Here is a 25,606-nt window from a genome sequence, read left to right as displayed (position 1 = left end):
CAAGTTAAAAAATTTCCATTAAGAGAGAGATGAAATAGCTTGATTTTCAAATACCCTATTTCATTTGTGACATTTAAAGGGACACTGTACCCAAAAATTTTCTTTCTTGATTCAGATTGCGCATGAAATTTTAAGCAACTTTCTAATTTACTCCTATTATCAAATTTTCTTCTTTCTCTTGGTATCTTTATTTGAAATGCAAGAATGTAAGTTTAGATGCCGGCCCATTTTTGGGGAACAACCTGGGTTGTCCTTGCTGATTGGTGGATAAATTCATCCACCAATAAAAAAGTGCTGTCCAGAGTACTGAAACTAAAAAAAAGCTTAGATGCCTTCTTTTTCAAATAATGATAGCAAGAGAACGAAGAAAAATTGATAATAGGAGTAAATTAGAAAGTTGCTTAAAATGGCATGCTCTTTCTGAATTACAAAAGAAAATTTTTGGGTACAGTGTCCCTTTAAGGCAAATATATCCTTCTGAAGGTGAATCCAACATTTAAAAAGGTGTTTAAGTTTAATTCCCCTACTAAAAAAAAAATTCAAAAAGGTTCTCTATTCTTTGAAATCTGTCAATAATTACATATCCCAGCGTGTAACCACTGTATTATCCTATTGGTGAATAATAAATTATGTTCTCACATAACAAATCATTCCTGAATACAGTAGTGCATATGGTCAAAGTGGTTCACTGTACACACTGAGCCTTGGCTGAATTTGCACATCATAAATCATGCATTATCACTAATTGGTATCCGTGATTGAGTGCACAACTGCAGGTCTTGCCCCTGAGGCTGCTTTGATTATGTGCTATGACTTGTTACTTATGATGTGGCTTTTAACTGAGTTTGATAAACAAATCTAGTGATTTATGTATGACCTTTAATGAATTAGAATTAAAGAGAGACTTAGCATACCAGTCAAGTACTCTTTTTTTTTTTTTTTTTTTTTCTCTTGATAAATCCTTTTGATGATTTATATTTCATAATGACTTTACACAGACAAGTAGAAAATGATGCTATCATAGACACAAGTAACATTTGCTTCAACATAAAATCTCTATATAAATAATGTTCAATGAACATGATTGGTAAACATTTTTGCTTCTCGTGCTATCTTTGAATTTATTTACTTGTAATGTGCTTCTGTAGTATAGAATGGATTCCCTTAATCCCCCTTGTTAAATTGTAGTTTACCTCAGTAGAGCCAGTAAATGCTACTTTGTCCACATCAGGATGGTCAGCAAGCTTTCCACCAAAAGCTCCATTGCCTGTTACCACATTGAAAACTCCTGGTGGGAGCCCAGCCTCTGCACATATTTCTGCCAAAAGTAATGCTGTCAACCGTGTGTAGGTGGCAGGTTTAAGTACAACAGTATTACCTAAAATGTGACAAAGTAGAGATTAGGCTGAATTGTTTATTAAATAGAAAGCCATAGACACTATTACAGAATCACCTAATCAAAATGTTTTTTTTTTTCTTAAAGGTAACCTGTGATTTTAAATAAAACATTTGAATACAGATGTATTGGATATGTGCACGGGTTTAAAGTGAAGGTCAATTTTCATGTGAAAGTGGCCAGTTTTAAAAAAACAGAATTTATGTTTACCTGATAAATTACTTTCTCCAACGGTGTGTCCGGTCCACGGCGTCATCCTTACTTGTGGGATATTCTCTTCCCCAACAGGAAATGGCAAAGAGCCCAGCAAAGCTGGTCACATGATCCCTCCTAGGCTCCGCCTACCCCAGTCATTCGACCGACGTTAAGGAGGAATATTTGCATAGGAGAAACCATATGATACCGTGGTGACTGTAGTTAAAGAAAATAAATTATCAGACCTGATTAAAAAAACCAGGGCGGGCCGTGGACCGGACACACCGTTGGAGAAAGTAATTTATCAGGTAAACATAATTTCTGTTTTCTCCAACATAGGTGTGTCCGGTCCACGGCGTCATCCTTACTTGTGGGAACCAATACCAAAGCTTTAGGACACGGATGAAGGGAGGGAGCAAATCAGGTCACCTAAATGGAAGGCACCACGGCTTGCAAAACCTTTCTCCCAAAAATAGCCTCAGAAGAAGCAAAAGTATCAAACTTGTAAAATTTGGTAAAAGTGTGCAGTGAAGACCAAGTCGCTGCCCTACATATCTGATCAACAGAAGCCTCGTTCTTGAAGGCCCATGTGGAAGCCACAGCCCTAGTGGAATGAGCTGTGATTCTTTCGGGAGGCTGCCGTCCGGCAGTCTCGTAAGCCAATCTGATGATGCTTTTAATCCAAAAAGAGAGAGAGGTAGAAGTTGCTTTTTGACCTCTCCTTTTACCGGAATAAACAACAAACAAGGAAGATGTTTGTCTAAAATCCTTTGTAGCATCTAAATAGAATTTTAGAGCGCGAACAACATCCAAGTTGTGCAACAAACGTTCCTTCTTCGAAACTGGTTTCGGACACAGAGAAGGTACGATAATCTCCTGGTTAATGTTTTTGTTAGAAACAACTTTTGGAAGAAAACCAGGTTTAGTACGTAAAACCACCTTATCTGCATGGAACACCAGATAAGGAGTAGAACACTGCAGAGCAGATAGTTCTGAAACTCTTCTAGCAGAAGAAATTGCAACCAAAAACAAAACTTTCCAAGATAATAACTTAATATCAACGGAATGTAAGGGTTCAAACGGAACCCCCTGAAGAACTGAAAGAACTAAGTTGAGACTCCAAGGAGGAGTCAAAGGTTTGTAAACAGGCTTGATTCTAACCAGAGCCTGAACAAAGGCTTGAACATCTGGCACAGCTGCCAGCTTTCTGTGAAGTAACACAGACAAGGCAGAAATCTGTCCCTTCAGGGAACTTGCAGATAATCCTTTTTCCAATCCTTCTTGAAGGAAGGATAGAATCTTAGGAATCTTAACCTTGTCCCAAGGGAATCCTTTAGATTCACACCAACAGATATATTTTTTCCAAATTTTGTGGTAAATCTTTCTAGTTACAGGCTTTCTGGCCTGAACAAGAGTATCGATAACAGAATCTGAGAACCCTCGCTTCGATAAGATCAAGCGTTCAATCTCCAAGCAGTCAGCTGGAGTGAAACCAGATTCGGATGTTCGAACGGACCCTGAACAAGAAGGTCTCGTCTCAAAGGTAGCTTCCAAGGTGGAGCCGATGACATATTCACCAGATCTGCATACCAAGTCCTGCGTGGCCACGCAGGAGCTATCAAGATCACCGACGCCCTCTCCTGATTGATCCTGGCTACCAGCCTGGGGATGAGAGGAAACGGCGGGAACACATAAGCTAGTTTGAAGGTCCAAGGTGCTACTAGTGCATCCACTAGAGCCGCCTTGGGATCCCTGGATCTGGACCCGTAGCAAGGAACTTTGCAGTTCTGACGAGAGGCCATCAGATCCATGTCTGGAATGCCCCACAGCTGAGTGACTTGGGCAAAGATTTCCGGATGGAGTTCCCACTCCCCCGGATGCAATGTCTGACGACTCAGAAAATCCGCTTCCCAATTTTCCACTCCTGGGATGTGGATAGCAGACAGGTGGCAGGAGTGAGACTCCGCCCATAGAATGATTTTGGTCACTTCTTCCATCGCTAGGGAACTCCTTGTTCCCCCCTGATGGTTGATGTACGCAACAGTTGTCATGTTGTCTGATTGAAACCGTATGAACTTGGCCCTCGCTAGCTGAGGCCAAGCCTTGAGAGCATTGAATATCGCTCTCAGTTCCAGAATATTTATCGGTAGAAGAGATTCTTCCCGAGACCAAAGACCCTGAGCTTTCAGGGATCCCCAGACCGCACCCCAGCCCATCAGACTGGCGTCGGTCGTGACAATGACCCACTCTGGTCTGCGGAATGTCATCCCTTGTGACAGGTTGTCCAGGGACAGCCACCAACGGAGTGAGTCTCTGGTCCTCTGATTTACTTGTATCTTCGGAGACAAGTCTGTATAGTCCCCATTCCACTGACTGAGCATGCACAGTTGTAATGGTCTTAGATGAATGCGCGCAAAAGGAACTATGTCCATTGCCGCTACCATCAAACCTATCACTTCCATGCACTGCGCTATGGAAGGAAGAGGAACGGAATGAAGTATCCGACAAGAGTCTAGAAGTTTTGTTTTTCTGGCCTCTGTCAGAAAAATCCTCATTTCTAAGGAGTCTATTATTGTTCCCAAGAAGGGAACCCTTGTTGACGGAGATAGAGAACTCTTTTCCACGTTCACTTTCCATCCGTGAGATCTGAGAAAGGCCAGGACAATGTCCGTGTGAGCCTTTGCTTGAGGAAGGGACGACGCTTGAATCAGAATGTCGTCCAAGTAAGGTACTACTGCAATGCCCCTTGGTCTTAGCACCGCTAGAAGGGACCCTAGTACCTTTGTGAAAATCCTTGGAGCAGTGGCTAATCCGAAAGGAAGCGCCACAAACTGGTAATGCTTGTCCAGGAATGCGAACCTTAGGAACCGATGATGTTCCTTGTGGATAGGAATATGTAGATACGCCTCCTTTAAATCCACCGTGGTCATGAATTGACCTTCCTGGATGGAAGGAAGAATAGTTCGAATGGTTTCCATCTTGAACGACGGAACCTTGAGAAACTTGTTTAAGATCTTGAGATCTAAGATGGGTCTGAACGTTCCCTCTTTTTTGGGAACTATGAACAGATTGGAGTAGAACCCCATCCCTTGTTCTCCTAATGGAACAGGATGAATCACTCCCATTTTTAACAGGTCTTCTACACAATGTAAGAATGCCTGTCTTTTTATGTGGTCTGAAGACAACTGAGACCTGTGGAACCTCCCCCTTGGGGGAAGCCCCTTGAATTCCAGAAGATAACCTTGGGAGACTATTTCTAGCGCCCAAGGATCCAGAACATCTCTTGCCCAAGCCTGAGCGAAGAGAGAGAGTCTGCCCCCCACCAGATCCGGTCCCGGATCGGGGGCCAACCTTTCATGCTGTCTTGGTAGCAGTGGCAGGTTTCTTGGCCTGCTTTCCCTTGTTCCAGCCTTGCATTGGTCTCCAAGCTGGCTTGGCTTGAGAAGTATTACCCTCTTGCTTAGAGGACGTAGCACTTTGGGCTGGTCCGTTTCTACGAAAGGGACGAAAATTAGGTTTATTTTTTGCCTTGAAAGGCCGATCCTGAGGAAGGGCGTGGCCCTTACCCCCAGTGATATCAGAGATAATCTCTTTCAAGTCAGGGCCAAACAGCGTTTTCCCCTTGAAAGGAATGTTAAGTAGCTTGTTCTTGGAAGACGCATCAGCTGACCAAGATTTCAACCAAAGCGCTCTGCGCGCCACAATAGCAAACCCAGAATTCTTAGCCGCTAACCTAGCCAATTGCAAAGTGGCGTCTAGGGTGAAAGAATTAGCCAATTTGAGAGCATTGATTCTGTCCATAATCTCCTCATAAGGAGGAGAATCACTATCGACCGCCTTTATCAGCTCATCGAACCAGAAACACGCGGCTGTAGCGACAGGGACAATGCATGAAATTGGTTGTAGAAGGTAACCCTGCTGAACAAACATCTTTTTAAGTAAACCTTCTAATTTTTTATCCATAGGATCTTTGAAAGCACAACTATCCTCTATGGGTATAGTGGTGCGTTTGTTTAAAGTGGAAACCGCTCCCTCGACCTTGGGGACTGTCTGCCATAAGTCCTTTCTGGGGTCGACCATAGGAAACAATTTTTTAAATATGGGGGGAGGGACGAAAGGAATACCGGGCCTTTCCCATTCTTTATTAACAATGTCCGCCACCCGCTTGGGTATAGGAAAAGCTTCTGGGAGCCCCGGGACCTCTAGGAACTTGTCCATTTTACATAGTTTCTCTGGGATGACCAACTTGTCACAATCATCCAGAGTGGATAATACCTCCCTAAGCAGAATGCGGAGATGTTCCAACTTAAATTTAAACGTAATCACATCAGGTTCAGCTTGTTGAGAAATGTTCCCTGAATCAGTAATTTCTCCCTCAGACAAAACCTCCCTGGCCCCATCAGACTGGTTTAGGGGCCCTTCAGAACCATTATTATCAGCGTCGTCATGCTCTTCAGTATCTAAAACAGAGCAGTCGCGCTTACGCTGATAAGTGTTCATTTTGGCTAAAATGTTTTTGACAGAATTATCCATTACAGCCGTTAATTGTTGCATAGTAAGGAGTATTGGCGTGCTAGATGTACTAGGGGCCTCCTGAGTGGGCAAGACTCGTGTAGACGAAGGAGGGAATGATGCAGTACCATGCTTACTCCCCTCACTTGAGGAATCATCTTGGGCATCATTGTCATTGTCACATAAATCACATTTATTTAAATGAATAGGAATTCTGGCTTCCCCACATTCAGAACACAGTCTATCTGGTAGTTCAGACATGTTAAACAGGCATAAACTTGATAACAAAGTGCAAAAAACGTTTTAAAATAAAACCGTTACTGTCACTTTAAATTTTAAACTGAACACACTTTATTACTGCAATTGCGAAAAAATATGAAGGAATTGTTCAAAATTCACCAAATTTTCACCACAGTGTCTTAAAGCCTTAAAAGTATTGCACACCAAATTTGGAAGCTTTAACCCTTAAAATAACGGAACCGGAGCCGTTTTTAACTTTAACCCCTTTACAGTCCCTGGTATCTGCTTTGCTGAGACCCAACCAAGCCCAAAGGGGAATACGATACCAAATGACGCCTTCAGAAAGTCTTTTCTAAGTATCAGAGCTCCTCTCACATGCGACTGCATGTCATGCCTCTCAAAAACAAGTGCGCAACACCGGCGCGAAAATGAGGCTCTGCCTATGATTTGGGAAAGCCCCTAAAGAATAAGGTGTCTAAAACAGTGCCTGCCGATATTAATATATCAAAATACCCAGATTAAATGATTCCTCAAGGCTAAATAAGTGTTAATAATGAATCGATTTAGCCCAGAAAAAGTCTACAGTCTTAATAAGCCCTTGTGAAGCCCTTATTTACGATCTTAATAAACATGGCTTACCGGATCCCATAGGGAAAATGACAGCTTCCAGCATTACATCGTCTTGTTAGAATGTGTCATACCTCAAGCAGCAAGAGACTGCTCACTGTTCCCCCAACTGAAGTTAATTGCTCTCAACAGTCCTGTGTGGAACAGCCATGGATTTTAGTGACGGTTGCTAAAATCATTTTCCTCATACAAACAGAAATCTTCATCTCTTTTCTGTTTCTGAGTAAATAGTACATACCAGCACTATTTTAAAATAACAAACTCTTGATTGAATAATAAAAACTACAGTTAAACACTAAAAAACTCTAAGCCATCTCCGTGGAGATGTTGCCTGTACAACGGCAAAGAGAATGACTGGGGTAGGCGGAGCCTAGGAGGGATCATGTGACCAGCTTTGCTGGGCTCTTTGCCATTTCCTGTTGGGGAAGAGAATATCCCACAAGTAAGGATGACGCCGTGGACCGGACACACCTATGTTGGAGAAAAACCTATTAAAAACAGGGGCAATTTCATTCATGAAAATTGACATGGCACCGTATTTTAAAAATACTTACCTTGTTCTTCTGAAACGCCGGATGGCCGTTCTGAAACAATGCCCTGTCTGCTTCTTCCTGGTTTACTTACCCAGCAATGACAAAACCAGCTTCCTCCAATCACGGCGTTGCCTCAGGCAATGATTCCCCCGGGTGGGAAGCCGTGATTGGAGGATGCCGGAATCGTCGTTGCTGACGTATGAATAGGCTGAGGCTTGCGACGAGCTGGTGAAGCACTGGAGCCGCATCAAGAAGAAAAGGTAAGTATATTTTAAGAAAACGGCTGAAATGTCAATTTTCATGAATGAAAGTGCCCTTGTTTTTAATAGGTTTTTTTTTTTTTTTTTTTTTTTTAAACGGGCACTTTCACATGAAAATTGACCTTCACTTTAAGGTGGGGAAAACTTTTTTAAATTGTATTTTTGTATTTGTAATTTTTATTTATCTGTGCGTGAATAGCAACATTTTAAGTTAGCAGTTTGTCTAGACACACATAGAATTAGCCTAGGGAAGAAGAATAGGAAATTGAGGTTTTTCCTAAAGAGCATTATGCACTTTCATAATTTTTACTGCATGCATTTAGTATTCTGCACTGTGTCCAGGTAGTTGTTGCTTTCCTTTACTCCTCATACAAACACAAAATATTTATGCCGCATTACACTTATTTTAATTTTGTAAATATATATTTAAATTACAACATAAACCCACCTAAAACCATTCATTCCCATAATCCTAAAATCAGCACTGCTCTGCTCACCCTGCAACCCTTTCACCACCATTCTGCTCTGGTCAGCTGCCACAAAAAACACAAAATTTATGCTTACCTGATAAATTATTTTCTTTCCTGGCAGGTAGAGTCCACAAATTCATTCATTACTGTTGGGAATGCAACCCCTGGCCACCAGGAGGATGCAAAGACACTCCAGCCAAAGCATTAGATATCCCTCCCACTTCATTTAGCCGAGGAAAAAAGGAAAAGTAGAAGAAACACTAGGGGTATAAAAACACCACATTAAAAATTAAAGGGCGAGTTCGTGGAATCTGCCTGCCAGGAAAGAAAATAATTTATCAGGTAAGCATAAATGTTGTTCTCTCTCCAATGGCAGGAAGAGTCCACAAATTAATTCATTACTGTTGGGAATCCAATACCCTAGCTATAGCTAAAGAGGACACAGAATGAACAGGGAACGAAAATAAGGCAGGCGGACATAAACTGAAGGTACCTCAGCTTGAAGCACTTTTCTCCCAAAAAAAGCCTCAGTTGAGGCAAAAACATCAAACAGAATTTTGAACAGGTATGTAAAGAAGACCCATTTAGCGCCTTACAGATTTGCTCCATGGAAGCTTCATTCTTAAAAGCCCAAGAAGAGGACAATACACAGGTAGAGTGAGCCGGAATCCTATCAGGAGGCTGTTGACCAGCTTCCTCATAAGCCAAAATAAATGACACTCCTCAATCAAAAAGAAAGAGTAGTCGCAGTGTCATTCTGACCCTTGTGCTTACCAGTGTACAAAATAAACAAGGAAGAAGATTGTCTAAAATCCTTGTTTGCATGAAGATAGAATTTCAAAGCACGCACTACATCCAGATTGTGCAACAAATGCTCCTTCTGAGAGGAGGGATTAGGGCAAAAAGAAGGAACTACAATTTCCTAAAAAGACAATCTTAGGTAGAAAACCTAACTTGGTACGTAAAACAGCCTTATCCGCATGGAAAACAAGATAAGGGGGATCACACTGTAAAGCAGATAAGTAAGAAACTCTGCAAGTAGAAGAAATAGCTAACGAAAACAAAACTTTCCAAGACAAAATTGTAATGTCAACAGAATGCATAGGCTCAAACAGAGCCTGTTGAAGAAATGTAAGAACCATATTAAGGCTCCAGGGAGGAGCAACAGGTTTAAACACAGGCCTGATTCTAACAAGTGCCTGAACAAAGGACTGAACATCAGGAAGAGAAGCTAATTTCTTGTGCAGCAACACAGAGAGGGCAGAAATCTGACCCTTGAGAGAACTAGCTGACAAACTTTTCTCCAAACCTTCTTGGAGAAACAAAAGATTTTGAGGGACTCTCATATTGTGCCAAGGGAAACCTCGATCCTCACACCACCTTAGACAGGTACGCCACACCTTGTGATAAATAAGACGAGTCACAGGCTTACGAGCCTGAATCAGATTGTCAATGACCCTGTCAGAAAATCCTCTTTTGGACAGAACTAAGCGTTCAATCTCCACGGAGTCAGCCACACAAAATCTAGATTTTGGTGTAGGAATGGACCCTGAAGGAGAAGTTTCACTCGCTGAGCCAAAAAACAAGGAGGAAAGGATGACATCTTCACTAGGTCTGCAAACCAGGTCCTAAGAGGCCATGCTGGAGAAATTAGAATCACAGAGGCCCGCTCCTGCTTGATGCGGGCGATCACCCAGGGAAGGAGTGCAAACGGAGGAAACAGATAAGCAAGTTTGAACTTCTATGGAACCACTAACGTGTCCACCAATAATGCCTATGGGTCCCTTGATCTCGACCCGAAGTTATGCTATCCGATTGGAATCTGATAAATTGGACAGAACGTAGTTGAGGCCACACCATCATAGCATTGAAGATGGCTCTCAAATCCAGAATGTTGATCAGAAGAAAAGACTCCTCCAGCAACCAGGTTCCCTGTGCCTTCAAGGGACCCCAAAATGCACCCCAGCCAAGAAGGCTGGCGTCCATAGTAACAATATCCCACAATGGTCTCAGAAAACATGTGCCTTGAGACAGGTGGTTCCGACAGAGCCACCAGGAGAGACAATTTATCATATGGCTGACCAGGACGATCTGTTGGGATAGGTTGGAATCGTCGCCATTACATTGCCTGAGCAAACATAGTTGTAGAGGTCGCAGATAAAAGCAAGCAAAAGCAATAATATCCATGGCAGCCACCATGGAGACCAACCACTTCCATGCATTGAGCCACTGAGGGACATGCAGTGGACTGTAGAGAGAGGCAGGCAGAAAGGAGTTTTGATGGGAGTTGATCCGCAAGGAAGATTTGCATGGAAATGGAATCGATGATCGTTCCCAGAAAACATACCCTGGTGTTGAGGGCCAGGGAACTCTTGCCCAGATTTCTCTTCCACCCATGAGCTTAAAGGAGAGACAAAAGAGAATCTGTGTGATATCTCACCAAAGGAAAAGATGGAGCTTGAACCAAGGTATCGTCCAGGTAAGGAGCAGCCGCGATTCCTCGCGTTCTGGCCACCGCTAGAAGAGCTCCTAGTACCTTTGTAAATATCTTTGGAGCAGTAGCTAGACCAAAGGGCAGAGCCACAAACTGGAAATGTTTGTCCAGAAAGGCAAACCGCAGAAACTGAAAATGGTCGATAGTGGTCATGAATTGACCCTCTTGGACCAATGGAAGAATGGATCTGATAGTCTCTATCTTGAAGGACCGAACCTTGAGAAACTTGTTGAAACACTTTAAGTTCAGAATTGGACAGAAAGTTCCCTCTTTCTTGGAAACCACCTAGGCCCCGTTCTAAAGGGGGGGCACTGGAATGATCACTCCCAAAGAAAATGGGTCTTTTACGCAATTCAAAAAGGCTGTCATCTTTGCTGGATTTGAAGAGAGCCTTGACAGAAGGTGAGACCTGAACCTGAACCTCTTCAGAGTCAGACAAAGGAATTATACTGTCTGAATCTGAGATTTCGCCCTCAGAGGCTACTGCAGTATTCTCATCAGACTTATGAGGAAGAGCAACCTGTGTAGCAGCAGACGGAACAGACACCTTACAATTCTTAGATTTCCTCTTGCGCTTTCCTAACATAAAGCCGCAGATACCGCTGAAGATATCTGTGCAACAAAATCTGATGGCAAATAAACTCCTCCAGGAGGCTAAGAGGAATTGCAAGGCACTATATGTGTAGCCATTGAGGCTTGGGACATTTGAGGAGAAAGCTGTGGCATTGCCTGAACAGCATCATCCTGAGAGACATGAGGCTCAGAAACCAAAAGTTTATCTTTACATTTTAAAGTCATTTCTAAACATGAGGAACAAAATTGCATAGGTAAAACAATTTGGCCCTCAAGACACAATAAACATATATCCATAGGAGCAGACCCCTGTTCCATGTCCATAGTAAAACAATTTGGGCCACTAAGAATCCCAAAAATAAATGAATGACTAGGAGCAAACCCTTGTTAAATAAAAATGACACTGTCACTTAAAGAAATAAAATGTAATCTCTCAGAGCGATACACGCTCCGAACGAATCTTAAGTAAAAATTAACAAGCTGCCTCTACACCTCAGATCGACTGAGGTGCCCTACCTGACCCTTCAATCCCAAGTTGATCGAAAAAAACAGCTGCACCATCGATCAATAAACGATTTGACACCAAGGAGCTGTTTAAAATGGCGCCGCTCCACTCAGGAACTCAGCCGGAAGAGAAGGGAGGAGTCACGTGATCGGCATAAATTAAGATGCGCAGTAAACTAAAAACGCACTATTTTTAGATCTTAGTATTTGTTAAACTGCCGATTACAAAACAAAGGTAGCAAAGATGAGCTCAAATGTACAATTTAAAGATATCTGTGCAGTAACTCCTTTTTTATCACATACCTAATAAAATAAAGGTCCCATGAACTAAACAGTCATATACACAGCTTCAGGGGAGACATCTCATAAACGCATGGGAAATTAACCCCTTAGTTTCCACACATAAACTAAGTGCCTACACACTGCCCAATACAATCCTTCCTAAAGGATTAAATATGTCCCAAATAAATTCTCCAGGAAATTCTTCTCAAGTGAAAGTCTCCAAGACCTAGAAGACAAAAGCACTTACCTGCATATTCAGCTGTCCGGCAGGAAGACATCTCACAAGGCATGACAGGACACATACTCCTATCAGAGACCTGTAGAAAAAGAAACCAACTCTGGCTTTCTATACCAATGGCAGTAATATGTTAGAAAAATCAAGGACCACCTCACCACTTTCTAACTACTTAAAAGCCACCACTACTCTTACTCAAGAGATTGAAGTGGATCCAGCTAAACCCAAATCCTTGCTTGCAGGGAAAAGTACCCGAAAAAAGGAATCAAATTCTTCAGACACCGAACTTCACCTCTTACATTGACAGAGGCAAAGAGACCGAGTGGGGGTTATGGGTAAAGGAAGTGACACTTAACAGCTTTGCCTCCTCCTGCTGGCCAGGCGTGAATACCCCACTAGTAATTGGAATGACGTTGTGGACTCTCCATGTCTTAGGAAAGCAAACTGCTTCTATAGCGGGAGTTTAAATTAATTTTAATTGACTGATTATACAAAGATAAAGCCATTCTGGTAAGCGGTTATAAAAGAGGGACTAAGCCCACAGTGTAAGTGCCCCTAACAAGCGTTTCACAAACGTTTCCTCAGAGGGGTACGTGCCTGCCGTCTGCCGGGCAAGTTATGGGGAAATTCGCCCCTCCTCTTCGCCATGATTGGATCCAGGATTGACATATCGATCATTCATTTGCCTATGCTGCATGTCAGTCACAAAGTCGTAGCCAATAGTAATCATTTGTACATCATTGCTTATGTTGACCATGCAGTTCCAGGTTAATTGTATGTATCATATTAACACATTATTGGTTCATTTATATTGGTGTAACTCATTATGGTCACTAAGGCATTGTTATATATCATTGACGTAACGTAAACCGTACAGTAATTAATATACATATTCACGATCAGCTGTCGCAATGATCCTCCAATCAGAGACTCTGTTTACATCATAAACTGAAATTGCATGGTCAACGTAAGCAATGATGTACAAATGATTACTATTGGCTACGACTTTGTGACTGACATTCAGCATAGGCAAAATGAATGATCTATATGTCAATCCAGGATCTAATCATGGTGAAGAGGAGGTGCGAATTTCCCCATAACTTGCCTGGCTGTTGGCAGGCGCGTACCCCTCTGAGGAAGCTTTTGTTAAACGCGCGTTAGGGGCACTTACACTGTGGGCTTAGTCCCTCGTTTTTAACCGCTTACCAGAATGGCTTTATCTTTGTATAATCTATCAGTCAGTTAAAATTAATTTAAACTCCTGCTATAGGAGTTTTTTTGAGACAGAGGTGTGTTTGCTTGTGAGCGTGCTCTTCAATAGTAACCTTAAAGGGACAGTATACTGTAAAATAGTTTTTCCCTTAATGTGTTTACAATTGCTTTTTTTACCAACTGCAGAGTAAAAAATTTATGAAAATTTGCTTTTTAAGGCTAATTTGTGTATATTAAAGCTCTGATTTTGTGTTTTGAAGCCACAACCTAATAAAATGGGTTGAGCTTGTAGGTATAATCAGATCTCATTACTCTATCACATTGTGCACATATACCTGCTTCTTTATCTTATATCTGTCCTTAAAACAATCACCAGTACTTTGAGAGAACAATGGAAAATCAACATTATATTACCTTATCTCTGCTATATCCGACTGGGAGTGTAATTTCTTCTGCTGGCTGTCTTTACAAAGCTTATCTATAGCTGGTACGCGCGGCCACAAACTTTCAGAATAGGTGGGGATACCACATGCTAAATCAACAATTTCAAATGCCAATATAATGGTAAAGGAGCTACTTGTAAACAATTTAATACACTCCAGCAGGTAAAGTGGATCATTGGGAACAAATTAAAGGGGAGAAAATTTTTGAGTAAACTGTCCCTTTAATATTTTTGGTACTTGTGAGCATAAGAGAATTATAATCATCACACTAGTTTAATTATTACCAATCTGACTGTGGAGATTAAATCCTAATTGTGCATTCTGGATTCAAGCTAATTTTAATTTGTATGTGTGTACATAGCCTGTCTGGCTCTATTTTCCTATGTGAATTAATAAAGTTATTTTTTTATGCATGATCAACATTTGAATGTGAGATACTGAATTCTCCCCCTTCATTTAATACAAGAGGTAGGCTCTTTCCTTGGTGTGCAACATTTGTTGCATTTATGTAAAAATAGTTACATTTTATCCTAACCCTCTTGTGTTCAGCAGTTGAGCCAATTAATGCTCAGGATATAACGGTCTGAATGCTATTTGTGGGTAGAAATTCCTTTATCCCTCAAACTTGTTTTTTCTAATGAAGTGAATGAGTGCCTTGAGCCTTACTTCAACAGAAAAGTATACGGAGAGGTGTCTCAATCCAAAAGATGACAGACATTTGCTATAAACTATAAGTGTTACTAGAAATTATACCACTAGTTTTCAAAACATGACATTACGAAAAAAAATGTGGCTGCTGAGTATCTATAACACTAAGGAAACCATTAAAATGTTACCCCCTGACAAGTAACTTTTGTGTCAGCAGTGTCAGTAGTAATTTATAGTAATATGTGGGCATGCACACACACACAAAGAAAACTGTAAGAAAGAAATACATACCCATAGCAAGGGCAGGGCATATTTTCCACGTGAGTAACATAAGAGGAAAGTTCCATGGAACGATAGCAGCAACAACACCTATATTTATAAAAAAAAATAAAAAACAAATATATATATATATATAATCCGTTTTTGATCCTCTTATTTTCTACTTGAATCTTAAAACCTAAACATACATTTCTATCAGTCGCCCATAAAGTGGTGTGGTAACTCCTGCTTTTTGCATATTCTTTGCTGCTTCAAACTCACCAAGAGGTTTCCATCCTTTCATTTCTGTGTCCCTAAGTTGTGCCCAACCAGCATGATGATAAAAATGCCGAACCACAAGAGGTAGGTCACAGTCACGTGATTCTCTGATGGGCTTCCCATTGTCCATACTCTCTATTACACTCAGCAAACGCTGGTGCTTTTGGACAGTGCGGGCAATGCTATAAGAATAAATAAAAAGATATTGTCATGAGGATCTTAAAATTTAAGAGAGATGAAAGTAATATAAAGCTCAAATGCAGCAACATTAGAGCAGTCATGGAGGAAATGTGCTCTCATAGGTCAAATAAATTAAAGTATTCAAATATATTTTTATATGCATTTAAAGGTTAGGATAGATGGAATCCAATGTATAATAAATACAAAGGAGTTTGAAGCATAAAGATATGAAGAAACACTTAAATCATAATCAAGTTAAGAATGAAGAACTAAAAGTAGGAAGTAAAGATAAAGGGATGCAATGCACAAAGAACCTGAGGCACTGAGAAATCATCAATGGTTATTGAAGGTTTCTATATAAAAAAGTGTGTTTTCACAGGCAAACCCATGAAATAACATTATTTATGCTTACCTGATAAATTTATTTCTCTTGTAGTGTGTTCAGTCCACGGGTCATCCATTACTTATGGGATATATTCTCCTTCCCAACAGGAAGTTGCAAGAGGATCACCCAAGCAGAGCTGCTATATAGCTCCTCCCCTCACATGTCATATCCAGTCATTCGACCGAAACAAGACGAGAAAGGAAAAACTATAGGGTGCAGTGGTGACTGGAGTTTTAATTAAAATTTAGAACTGCCTCAAAAAAAAGACAGGGCGGGCCGTGGACTGAACACACTACAAGAGAAATAAATTTATCAGGTAAGCATAAATTATGTTTTCTCTTGTTAAGTGTGTTCAGTCCACGGGTCATCCATTACTTATGGGATACCAATACCAAAGCTAAAGTACACGGAAGATGGGAGGGACAAGGCAGGAACATTAAACAGAAGGAACCACTGCCTGTAGAACCTTTCTCCCAAAAACAGCCTCCGAAGAAGCAAAAGTGTCAAATTTGTAAAATTTTGAAAAGGTATGAAGTGAAGACCAAGTTGCAGCCTTGCAAATCTGTTCAACAGAGGCCTCATTCTTTAAGGCCCAGGTGGAAGCCACAGCTCTAGTGGAATGAGCTGTAATTCTTTCAGGAGGCTGCTGTCCAGCAGTCTCATAGGCTAAACGTATTATGCTACAAAGCCAAAAAGAGAGAGAGGTGGCCGAAGCCTTTTGACCTCTCCTCTGACCAGAATAAACGACAAACAGAGAAGAAGTTTGCCGAAAATCTTTAGTTGCCTGTAAGTAGAACTTCAGGGCACGGACTACGTCCAGATTATGCAGAAGACGTTCCTTCTTTGAAGAAGGATTAGGACATAATGAAGGAACAACAATCTCTTGATTGATATTCCTGTTAGAAACAACCTTAGGTAAAAACCCAGGTTTAGTACGCAGAACTACCTTGTCTGAATGAAAAATCAGATAAGGAGAATCGCAATGTAAGGCAGATAACTCAGAGACTCTTCGAGCCGAGGAAATAGCCATCAAAAACAGAACTTTCCAAGACAAAAGCTTAATATCAATGGAATGAAGGGGTTCAAACGGAACACCCTGAAGAACTTTAAGAACCAAGTTTAAGCTCCACGGAGGAGCAACAGTTTTAAACACAGGCTTAATCCTAGCCAAAGCCTGACAAAAAGCCTGGACGTCTGGATTCTCTGCCAGACGTTTGTGTAAAAGAATAGACAGAGCAGAAATCTGTCCCTTTAACGAACTAGCGGATAAACCCTTTTCTAAACCTTCTTGTAGAAAAGCCAATATCCTAGGAATCCTAACCTTACTCCATGAGTAACTCTTGGATTCACACCAATATAAATATTTACGCCATATCTTATGGTAAATTTTTCTGGTAACAGGTTTCCGAGCCTGTATTAACGTATCAATAACCGACTCCGAAAAACCACGCTTTGAGAGAATCAAGCGTTCAATCTCCATGCAGTCAGCCTCAGAGAAATTAGGCTTGGATGGTTGAAAGGACCCTGAATTAGAAGGTCCTGCCTCAGAGGCAGAGACCATGGTGGACAGGACGACATGTCCACTAGGTCTGCATACCAGATCCTGCGTGGCCAAGCAGGCGCTATCAGAATCACCGATGCCCTCTCCTGTTTGATCCTGGCAATCAGTCGAGGTAGCAACGGAAATGGTGGAAACACATAAGCCATGTTGAAAACCCAAGGGGCTGCTAATGCATCTACCAGCACCGCTCCCGGGTCCCTGGACCTGGATCCGTAACAAGGAAGCTTGGCATTCTGGCGAGATGCCATGAGATCCAGCTCCGGTTCGCTCCAACGAAGAATCAGTTGAGCAAACACCTCCGGGTGAAGTTCCCACTCCCCCGGATGAAAGGTCTGGCGACTTAGAAAATCCGCCTCCCAGTTCTCCACGCCTGGGATGTAGATCGCTGACAGATGACAAGAGTGAGACTCTGCCCAGCGAATTATCTTTGAGACTTCCAACATTGCTAGGGAACTCCTGGTTCCCCCTTGATGATTGATGTAAGCCACAGTCGTGATGTTGTCCGACTGAAATCTGATGAACCTCAGTGTTGCTAACTGAGGCCAAGCTAGAAGAGCATTGAATATTGCTCTTAATTCCAGAATGTTTATTGGGAGGAGTTTCTCCTCCTGAGTCCATGATCCCTGAGCCTTCAGGGAGTTCCAGACTGCACCCCAGCCTAGTAGGCTGGCATCTGTTGTTACAATCGTCCAATCTGGTCTGCGAAAAGTCATTCCTTTGGACAGATGAACCCACGACAACCACCAGAGAAGAGAATCTCTGGCCTCCTGGTCCAGATTTAGTAAAGGGGACAGATCTGAGTAATCCCCATTCCACTGACTTAGCATGCATAGTTGCAGCGGTCTGAGATGTAGGCGCGCAAATGGCACTATGTCCATTGCCGCGACCATTAAGCCGATTACTTCCATGCACTGAGCTACTGATGGGCTTGGAATGGAATGAAGGACACGGCAAGCATTTAGGATTTTTGATAACCTGGACTCCGTCAGGTAAATCTTCATCTCTACAGAATCTATAAGAGTCCCTAGAAAGGGAACCCTTGTGAGTGGGAACAGAGAACTCTGGTAATGCCTGTCTAGAAAGGCAAACCTTAGGTACCGATAATGATCTTTGTGAATCGGTATGTGAAGGTAGGCATCCTTTAAGTCCACTGTGGTCATATACTGACCCTCTTGGATCATGGATAGAATGGTTCGAATAGTTTCCATTTTGAACGATGGAACCCTTAGGAATTTGGCCTGAATGTTCCCTCTTTTTTGGGAACCACAAACAGATTTGAGTAAAAACCTTGCCCTTGTTCCGTCCGCGGAACCGGATGGATAACTCCCATTACTAAGAGGTCTTGTACACATCGTAGAAATGCCTCTTTCTTTATTAGGTTTGTTGATAACCTTGACAGATGAAATCTCCCTTGTGGAGGAGAAGTTTTGAAGTCCAGAAGGTATCCCTGAGATATGATCTCCAACGCCCAGGGATCCTGGACATCTCTTGCCCAGGCCTGGGCGAAGAGAGAAAGTCTGCCCCCCACTAGATCCGTTTCTGGATAGGGGGCCCTTTCTTCATGCTGTCTTAGGGGCAGAAGTAGGTTTTCTGGCCTGCTTGCCCTTGTTCCAGGACTGGTTGCCTTTCCAACCCTGTCTGTAACGAGTAGCAGTCCCTTCCTGTTTTGGAGCGGAGGAAGTTGATGCTGCTCCTGCCTTGAAATACGAAAGGCACGAAAACTAGACTGTTTGGCCTTTGATTTGGCCCTGTCCTGAGGAAGGGTGTGACCCTTACCTCCAGTAATGTCAGCAATAATTTCTTTCAAGCCGGGCCCGAATAAGGTTTGCCCTTTGAAAGGAATATTAAGCAATTTAGATTTAGAAGTTACATCTGCTGACCAGGATTTAAGCCATAGCGCTCTGTGCGCCTGGATGGCGAATCCGGAGTTCTTAGCCGTTAGTTTGGTTAAATGCACAACGGCATCTGAAACAAAAGCATTAGCTAGCTTAAGGGCTTTAAGCTTGTTCATAATCTCATCCAATGGTGCTGTGCGAATAGCCTCTTCCAGAGACTCAAACCAGAATGCCGCTGCAGCAGTGACGGGCGCAATGCATGCAAGGGGCTGTAATATAAAACCTTGTTGAACAAACATTTTCTTAAGGTAACCTTCTAATTTTTTATCCATTGGATCTGAGAAAGCACAACTATCCTCCACCGGGATAGTGGTATGCTTGGCTAAAGTAGAAACTGCTCCCTCCACCTTAGGGACCGTCTGCCATAAGTCTCGTGTGGGGGCGTCTATTGGGAACATTTTTCTAAATATCGGAGGAGGGGAAAAGGGCACACCGGGTCTATCCCACTCCTTGCTAATAATCTCTGTAAGCCTTTTAGGTATAGGAAAAACGTCAGTACACACCGGTACCGCATAGTATTTATCCAGCCTACATAATTTCTCTGGGATTGCAACCGTGTCACAATCATTCAGAGCCGCTAACACCTCCCCTAGCAATACACGGAGGTTCTCAAGCTTAAATTTAAAATTTGAAATTTCTGAATCCGGTCTCCCCGGATCAGATCCGTCACCCACAGAATGAAGCTCTCCGTCCTCATGTTCTGCAAATTGTGACGCAGTATCGGACATGGCTCTCATGTCATCGGCGCGCTCTGTCCTAAACCCAGAGCTATCGCGCTTGCCTCTTAACTCAGGCAAATTAGATAATACTTCTTTCATAACATTAGCCATATCATGCAAAGTGATTTGTAAGGGCCTTGATGTACTTGGCGCCACAATCTCACGCACCTCCTGAGCGGGAGGCGAAGGTACTGACACGTGAGGAGAGTTAGTCGGCATAACTTCCCCCTCGTTGTCTGGTGATAATTTCTTTACCAGTAAAGACTGACTTTTATTTAAAGTAACATCAATACAATTGGTAGACATATTTCTATTGGGCTCCACATTGGCTTTTAAACATAATGAACAAGTAGATTCATCTGTATCAGACATGTTTAAACAGACTAGCAATGAAGGCTAGCAAGCTTGGAAAAAATCTTTCAATAAATTTACAAGCAATAGAAAAAAACGCTGCAGCGCTTTTAAAAACACAAAAAACTGTCACAGTTGAAATAACAATGAACTAATTCAGTTATAGCCAACAATTTTAACAGTAAATGTATGAATTTAGCAAAGGATTGCACCCACTAGCAAACGGATGATTAACCCCTCAATACCCAAAAACGGATAATCAATTTATGATTTAACGCTTTTATCACAGTCAAACACACTGTCACAGGTCTGCTGTGACTGATTACCTCCCTCAAAAATGAATTTTGAAGACCCCTGAGCTCTCTGTAAACGTCCTGGATCAAGGAGGAAGAAACAGGAAGACTGTGCTAGAATTTTAACTGCGCAACAAGGCGCTAAAAAAGGCCCCTCCCACTCATATTACAACAGTGAGAGACCTGTTACAACGGTTTCTATGCAGAAATATACGTTAGCCATATGGAAAAAAATCATGCCCAAAAAGATTTATCACCAAAGTACCTCACAAAACGAATAACATGCCAGTAAACGTTTTTAAAAACAACTTTCCAGTGTTATGCAAAGTTATCACTAAGCCTGCTACCAGTCGCTTCTACTGCAGTTAAGGCTCATACATTTATTTCAGTATCAACAGTAATAACTCAACTGCGCATACATTTATCAGCCTGATACCAGTCGCTACTACTGCATTAAAGGCTGTACTTACATCATATGGGTAACAGCAGTGTTTTCTTAGTGAATTCCATTCCTAGAAAATATTACTGCACATACCTCATTTGCGGGGGACCCCGCATGCTATTCCCTTTTCTGAAGTTACCCCACTCCTCAGAATGTGCGAGAACAGCCAGTGGATCTTAGTTACGTCTGCTAAGATCATAGAAAACGCAGGCAGATTCTTCTTCTAAATACTGCCTGAGAGAAAAAAACATAATTTATGTAAGAACTTACCTGATAAATTCATTTCTTTCATATTAGCAAGAGTCCATGAGCTAGTGACGTATGGGATATACATTCCTACCAGGAGGGGCAAAGTTTCCCAAACCTCAAAATGCCTATAAATACACCCCTCACCACACCCACAATTCAGTTTAACGAATAGCCAAGAAGTGGGGTGATAAAAAAGTGCGAAAGCATATAAAATAAGGAATTGGAATAATTGTGCTTTATACAAAAAAATCATAACCACCATAAAAAGGGTGGGCCTCATGGACTCTTGCTAATATGAAAGAAATGAATTTATCAGGTAAGTTCTTACATAAATTATGTTTTCTTTCATGCAATTAGCAAGAGTCCATGAGCTAGTGACGTATGGGATAATGACTACCCAAGATGTGGATCTTTCCACACAAGAGTCACTAGAGAGGGAGGGATAAAATAAAGACAGCCAATTCCTGCTGAAAATAATCCACACCCAAAATAAAGTTTAACGAAAAAACATAAGCAGAAGATTCAAACTGAAACCGCTGCCTGAAGTACTTTTCTACCAAAAACTGCTTCAGAAGAAGAAAATACATCAAAATGGTAGAATTTAGTAAAAGTATGCAAAGAGGACCAAGTTGCTGCTTTGCAGATCTGGTCAACCGAAGCTTCATTCCTAAACGCCCAGGAAGTAGAAACTGACCTAGTAGAATGAGCTGTAATTCTCTGAGGCGGAGTTTTACCCGACTCAACATAGGCAAGATGAATTAAAGATTTCAACCAAGATGCCAAAGAAATGGCAGAAGCTTTCTGGCCTTTTCTAGAACCGGAAAAGATAACAAATAGACTAGAAGTCTTACGAAAAGATTTCGTAGCTTCAACATAATATTTCAAAGCTCTAACAACATCCAAAGAATGCAACGATTTCTCCTTAGAATTCTTAGGATTAGGACATAATGAAGGAACTACAATTTTTAAGGTAAGAAAAATGTTAAATTAAAATGCATTATCCCAAATATGAAACTGACTGTCTGAAAATAAGGAAAGTTGAACATTCTGAGTCAAGGCAAATAAATGTTTGAATACATATATTTAGAACTTTATAAACAAAGTGCCCAACCATAGCTTGGAGTGTCACAGAAAATAAGACTTACTTACCCCAGGACACTCATCTACATATAGCAGATAGCCAAACCAGTACTGAAACGAGAATCAGCAGAGGTAATGGTATATATAAGAGTATATCGTCGATCTGAAAAGGGAGGTAAGAGATTAATCTCTACGACCGATAACAGAGAACCTATGAAATAGATCCCGTAGAAGGAGATCACTGCATTCAAATAGGCAATACTCTCCTCACATCCCTCTGACATTCACTGCACGCTGAGAGGAAAACCGGGCTCCAACTTGCTGCGGAGCGCATATCAACGTAGAATCTAGCACAAACTTACTTCACCACCTCCATCGGAGGCAAAGTTTGTAAAAACTGAATTGTGGGTGTGGTGAGGGGTGTATTTATAGGCATTTTGAGGTTTGGGAAACTTTGCCCCTCCTGGTAGGAATGTATATCCCATACGTCACTAGCTCATGGACTCTTGCTAATTGCATGAAAGAAACAGCACACTCCGGTGCCATTTTAAAATAATAAACTTTTGATTGAAGAATAATTAGGTGAAAAACTCTTATCTCCTCTCGCGACCTCCTTCTTTGTTGAGACTTGCAAGAGAATGACTGGATATGACATGTGAGGGGAGGAGCTATATAGCAGCTCTGCTTGGGTGATCCTCTTGCAACTTCCTGTTGGGAAGGAGAATATATCCCATAAGTAATGGATGACCCGTGGACTGAACACACTTAACAAGAGAAAGTGATACCTTTTCTATATACTTTAGTAACACAAACACTCGTAAACAATTCAAAGTAAGGTGACAAATAACATTTACACATGTAGTCATGAAGAATCATTTCTTAACATTAGCTACAAAATAAATAAACAAAACAGCCCAAGATATAAAATAAATTATTTAGGAAGCTAAAAAGCAATACATTTGAGCTCAATCAGTACCAGGTATCATGCCACCAAGGCAACTACAAAACATGGACCTCATATCTATGAAATTGCTGCAGCACTCTGTGATGAGGCTACCTGCACTCACATATGCTCTGGGGCTGACTGGTAAGTAGGAGAGAGATCCAGGCCCCATCTTAAGTGCAGCTCTACTTCTCAATCCAACATCTTTCCTTTAATTTGCAAACACACTACTGCTGCTAACAAGACCACTCTAGCTTTTTTTTTAAGCAGCAGGACCCAAGGGTCTGATATGTATTTTTCATTTTTTTTTGGTTAGTTACCTGCTGCCAAGTAGTAAATTACTGTTCAGTCACTGGCAGCCAAGCAGTTGATTGCGGGTCTGAGTGTGTGATAATTGAACCCAATGGGTTAATATTTGTGTTTTATCTACAATAAATAACAGTGCTCCCAAGTAAAACCACACTAATAGGGTCAGATAAAAACTTTAAATTCCTCAAAAAAAGAACACACGGGTGATTCAGCATCTCTGTGAACCAATCGCAACAAAATCCGTAAGCTGTGAACTGTAATTACTTGTAAACAAGGGCCACTCACACATGAATAACCTGTTGTAAGGTGTCCTGACCCTGGACAACTGAGCAAAAGTAAAAAAAAAAAAGAAGAATATAGTCTGATGAGTTAGTTTTCACCATATTTGAGTTTTAGGTTTGGAGAAAAACAAAAGATGATGTCAAGCCACAAAGTCTGTTGTTAACTGATACAATTGGTGGGGATTTTTCTCCATAGGTGTATACCAACCAAAGTATATAAAGGATGTTTACAGGGCCACTTGCAGCCTATGAAGCAAAACTGGTCACATATGAATTACCCATTGTTCAAGTATGGCTTTATGATAACTCAGATAAAAGTTATCATAAAGCCAATCATCATATCTAAACATTGTTGAACCTTCATAGAAATTTCTGGATGTGAAGTAGATTTCCACCTCCATCAAATAAATATTTTTTTTTCTTTTTTAATAATGTTGCAATATGCAATTACATTTAGTTCATGACATATATTACTGCACTCAATGAAGAATGGAGGCAGCTCAGAAGGTAAATGGTAAGACTTTTCCATATTAGGTTTGTTAAAATATATTCTTATGGATTTCCTTTGTGTTGTTCATCCCCAGCAGTTGTAATAAAACAAAAGTTGACAAATGTATTTCAAGATTGGGAACCAGTTACTAGCTAAGGAGGCAGTCATGAAATTTATAGAAACATATACATAATTGTATAGGGATTTATATGTAGAAGAATTTAAAAAAAAGTTAGGTTCAAGAACTATAACTTTAGGAACATTGGCTTAGTAGAATCATGAAACCCTGTTATAATTTATCATCTATATACTGGTACAGACTTGTTTCCAAGAGGTATATCTAACCTGTATAGGTAGCGGGCCCGGACATGGCAAGGTAGTTTGCTCCAGGACTCATAGGCTTTCTTCGCAGCACTAACTGCAGTATCCAGGTCTTCATCGTTCCCTTGGATTGTAGTTGCCAGTGTCTCCCCTAAGACATAAAAGAAAAAAAAGAAAATAAACAAAGATATGCATATATAAGACAGTTAGTCAGCAAAAACAGCTATAGCATCTAAAGTATTAATAAATGATAACAGAGATAGACAGATAATCACGTACCTGTGGCAGGGTTCTTAGTAACATAAGTCTGTCTTCCATCAGGATTTAGCCACTTTCCATCAACAAAATGCCCAAAGCTGCGGCCACGTGCATCAAGCCAAGCCTGGAACAGACAAGAGGAAAACTTTTGAAGTGTCTCTACAAAGATTAAAAGATTTGAACATATTTTATTTAAATTAGCAATGATAAATACATTTCAAATAGATGTCCACATATTAAAGAAAAAAATGGCAAAAAAAGCAATAATATCCTATAGAAATTGAGGTGCATATCTGCGCATCCATGAGTGCAATTTCAGCGCTCAGTTCTATTTTAATGAGCGCGCCCTGTTTTGTACACATTACAGGTCACAAGTAAAAATTACGCAACTTTGCAGTAAAAAAATAAATAAAAACAAAATGTATGCTTACTTGATAAATTTCTTTCCGGGCATGGAGAGTCCACAACGTCATTCCAATAAATAGTGGGATATTCAACTCCTAGCCAGCAGCAGGAGGGAAAGAGCAAGCCAGCAAAGTTGTTAAGAGTAACTTCTCTTATCCATAATCCCCAGTCATTCAGCCGAAGGAAAATGAAGAAAAAAAATACACAAGGGTGAAAAAGGTGCCTGAAGTTTACTCAAAAAAAACGCCGAATTATAATAAAAAAAAAGAAGGTGGGGTCGTGG

The 25,606-nt window shown here is 41.1% G+C and overlaps 1 protein-coding gene across 1 annotated transcript in view; it reads right to left on the bottom strand.

Annotated features, from left to right (window-relative positions):
- ALDH16A1 (aldehyde dehydrogenase 16 family member A1) overlaps positions 1 to 25,406 on the bottom strand; it is a 193,393-nt gene extending 167,987 nt beyond the window's left edge. Inside the window, exons 1-6 of the mRNA XM_053690767.1 lie at positions 25,350 to 25,406; positions 24,940 to 25,042; positions 24,685 to 24,811; positions 15,165 to 15,343; positions 14,916 to 14,993; positions 1,194 to 1,378 (exon numbers count right to left, since the gene is read on the bottom strand). Coding sequence (XP_053546742.1) covers positions 1,194 to 1,378; positions 14,916 to 14,993; positions 15,165 to 15,343; positions 24,685 to 24,811; positions 24,940 to 25,042; positions 25,350 to 25,391 — 714 coding nt within the window. The 5' untranslated portion in view covers positions 25,392 to 25,406. The remainder of the gene's footprint in view (positions 1 to 1,193; positions 1,379 to 14,915; positions 14,994 to 15,164; positions 15,344 to 24,684; positions 24,812 to 24,939; positions 25,043 to 25,349) is intronic.
- Positions 25,407 to 25,606: the final 200 nt, after the last annotated feature.

This window comes from Bombina bombina, chromosome 8 (assembly GCF_027579735.1).
Source record: "Bombina bombina isolate aBomBom1 chromosome 8, aBomBom1.pri, whole genome shotgun sequence".
NCBI lineage: Eukaryota > Metazoa > Chordata > Amphibia > Anura > Bombinatoridae > Bombina > Bombina bombina.
Note: the sequence above shows the minus strand (reverse complement) of the source record. Positions and strands in the feature narration are given on the sequence as shown.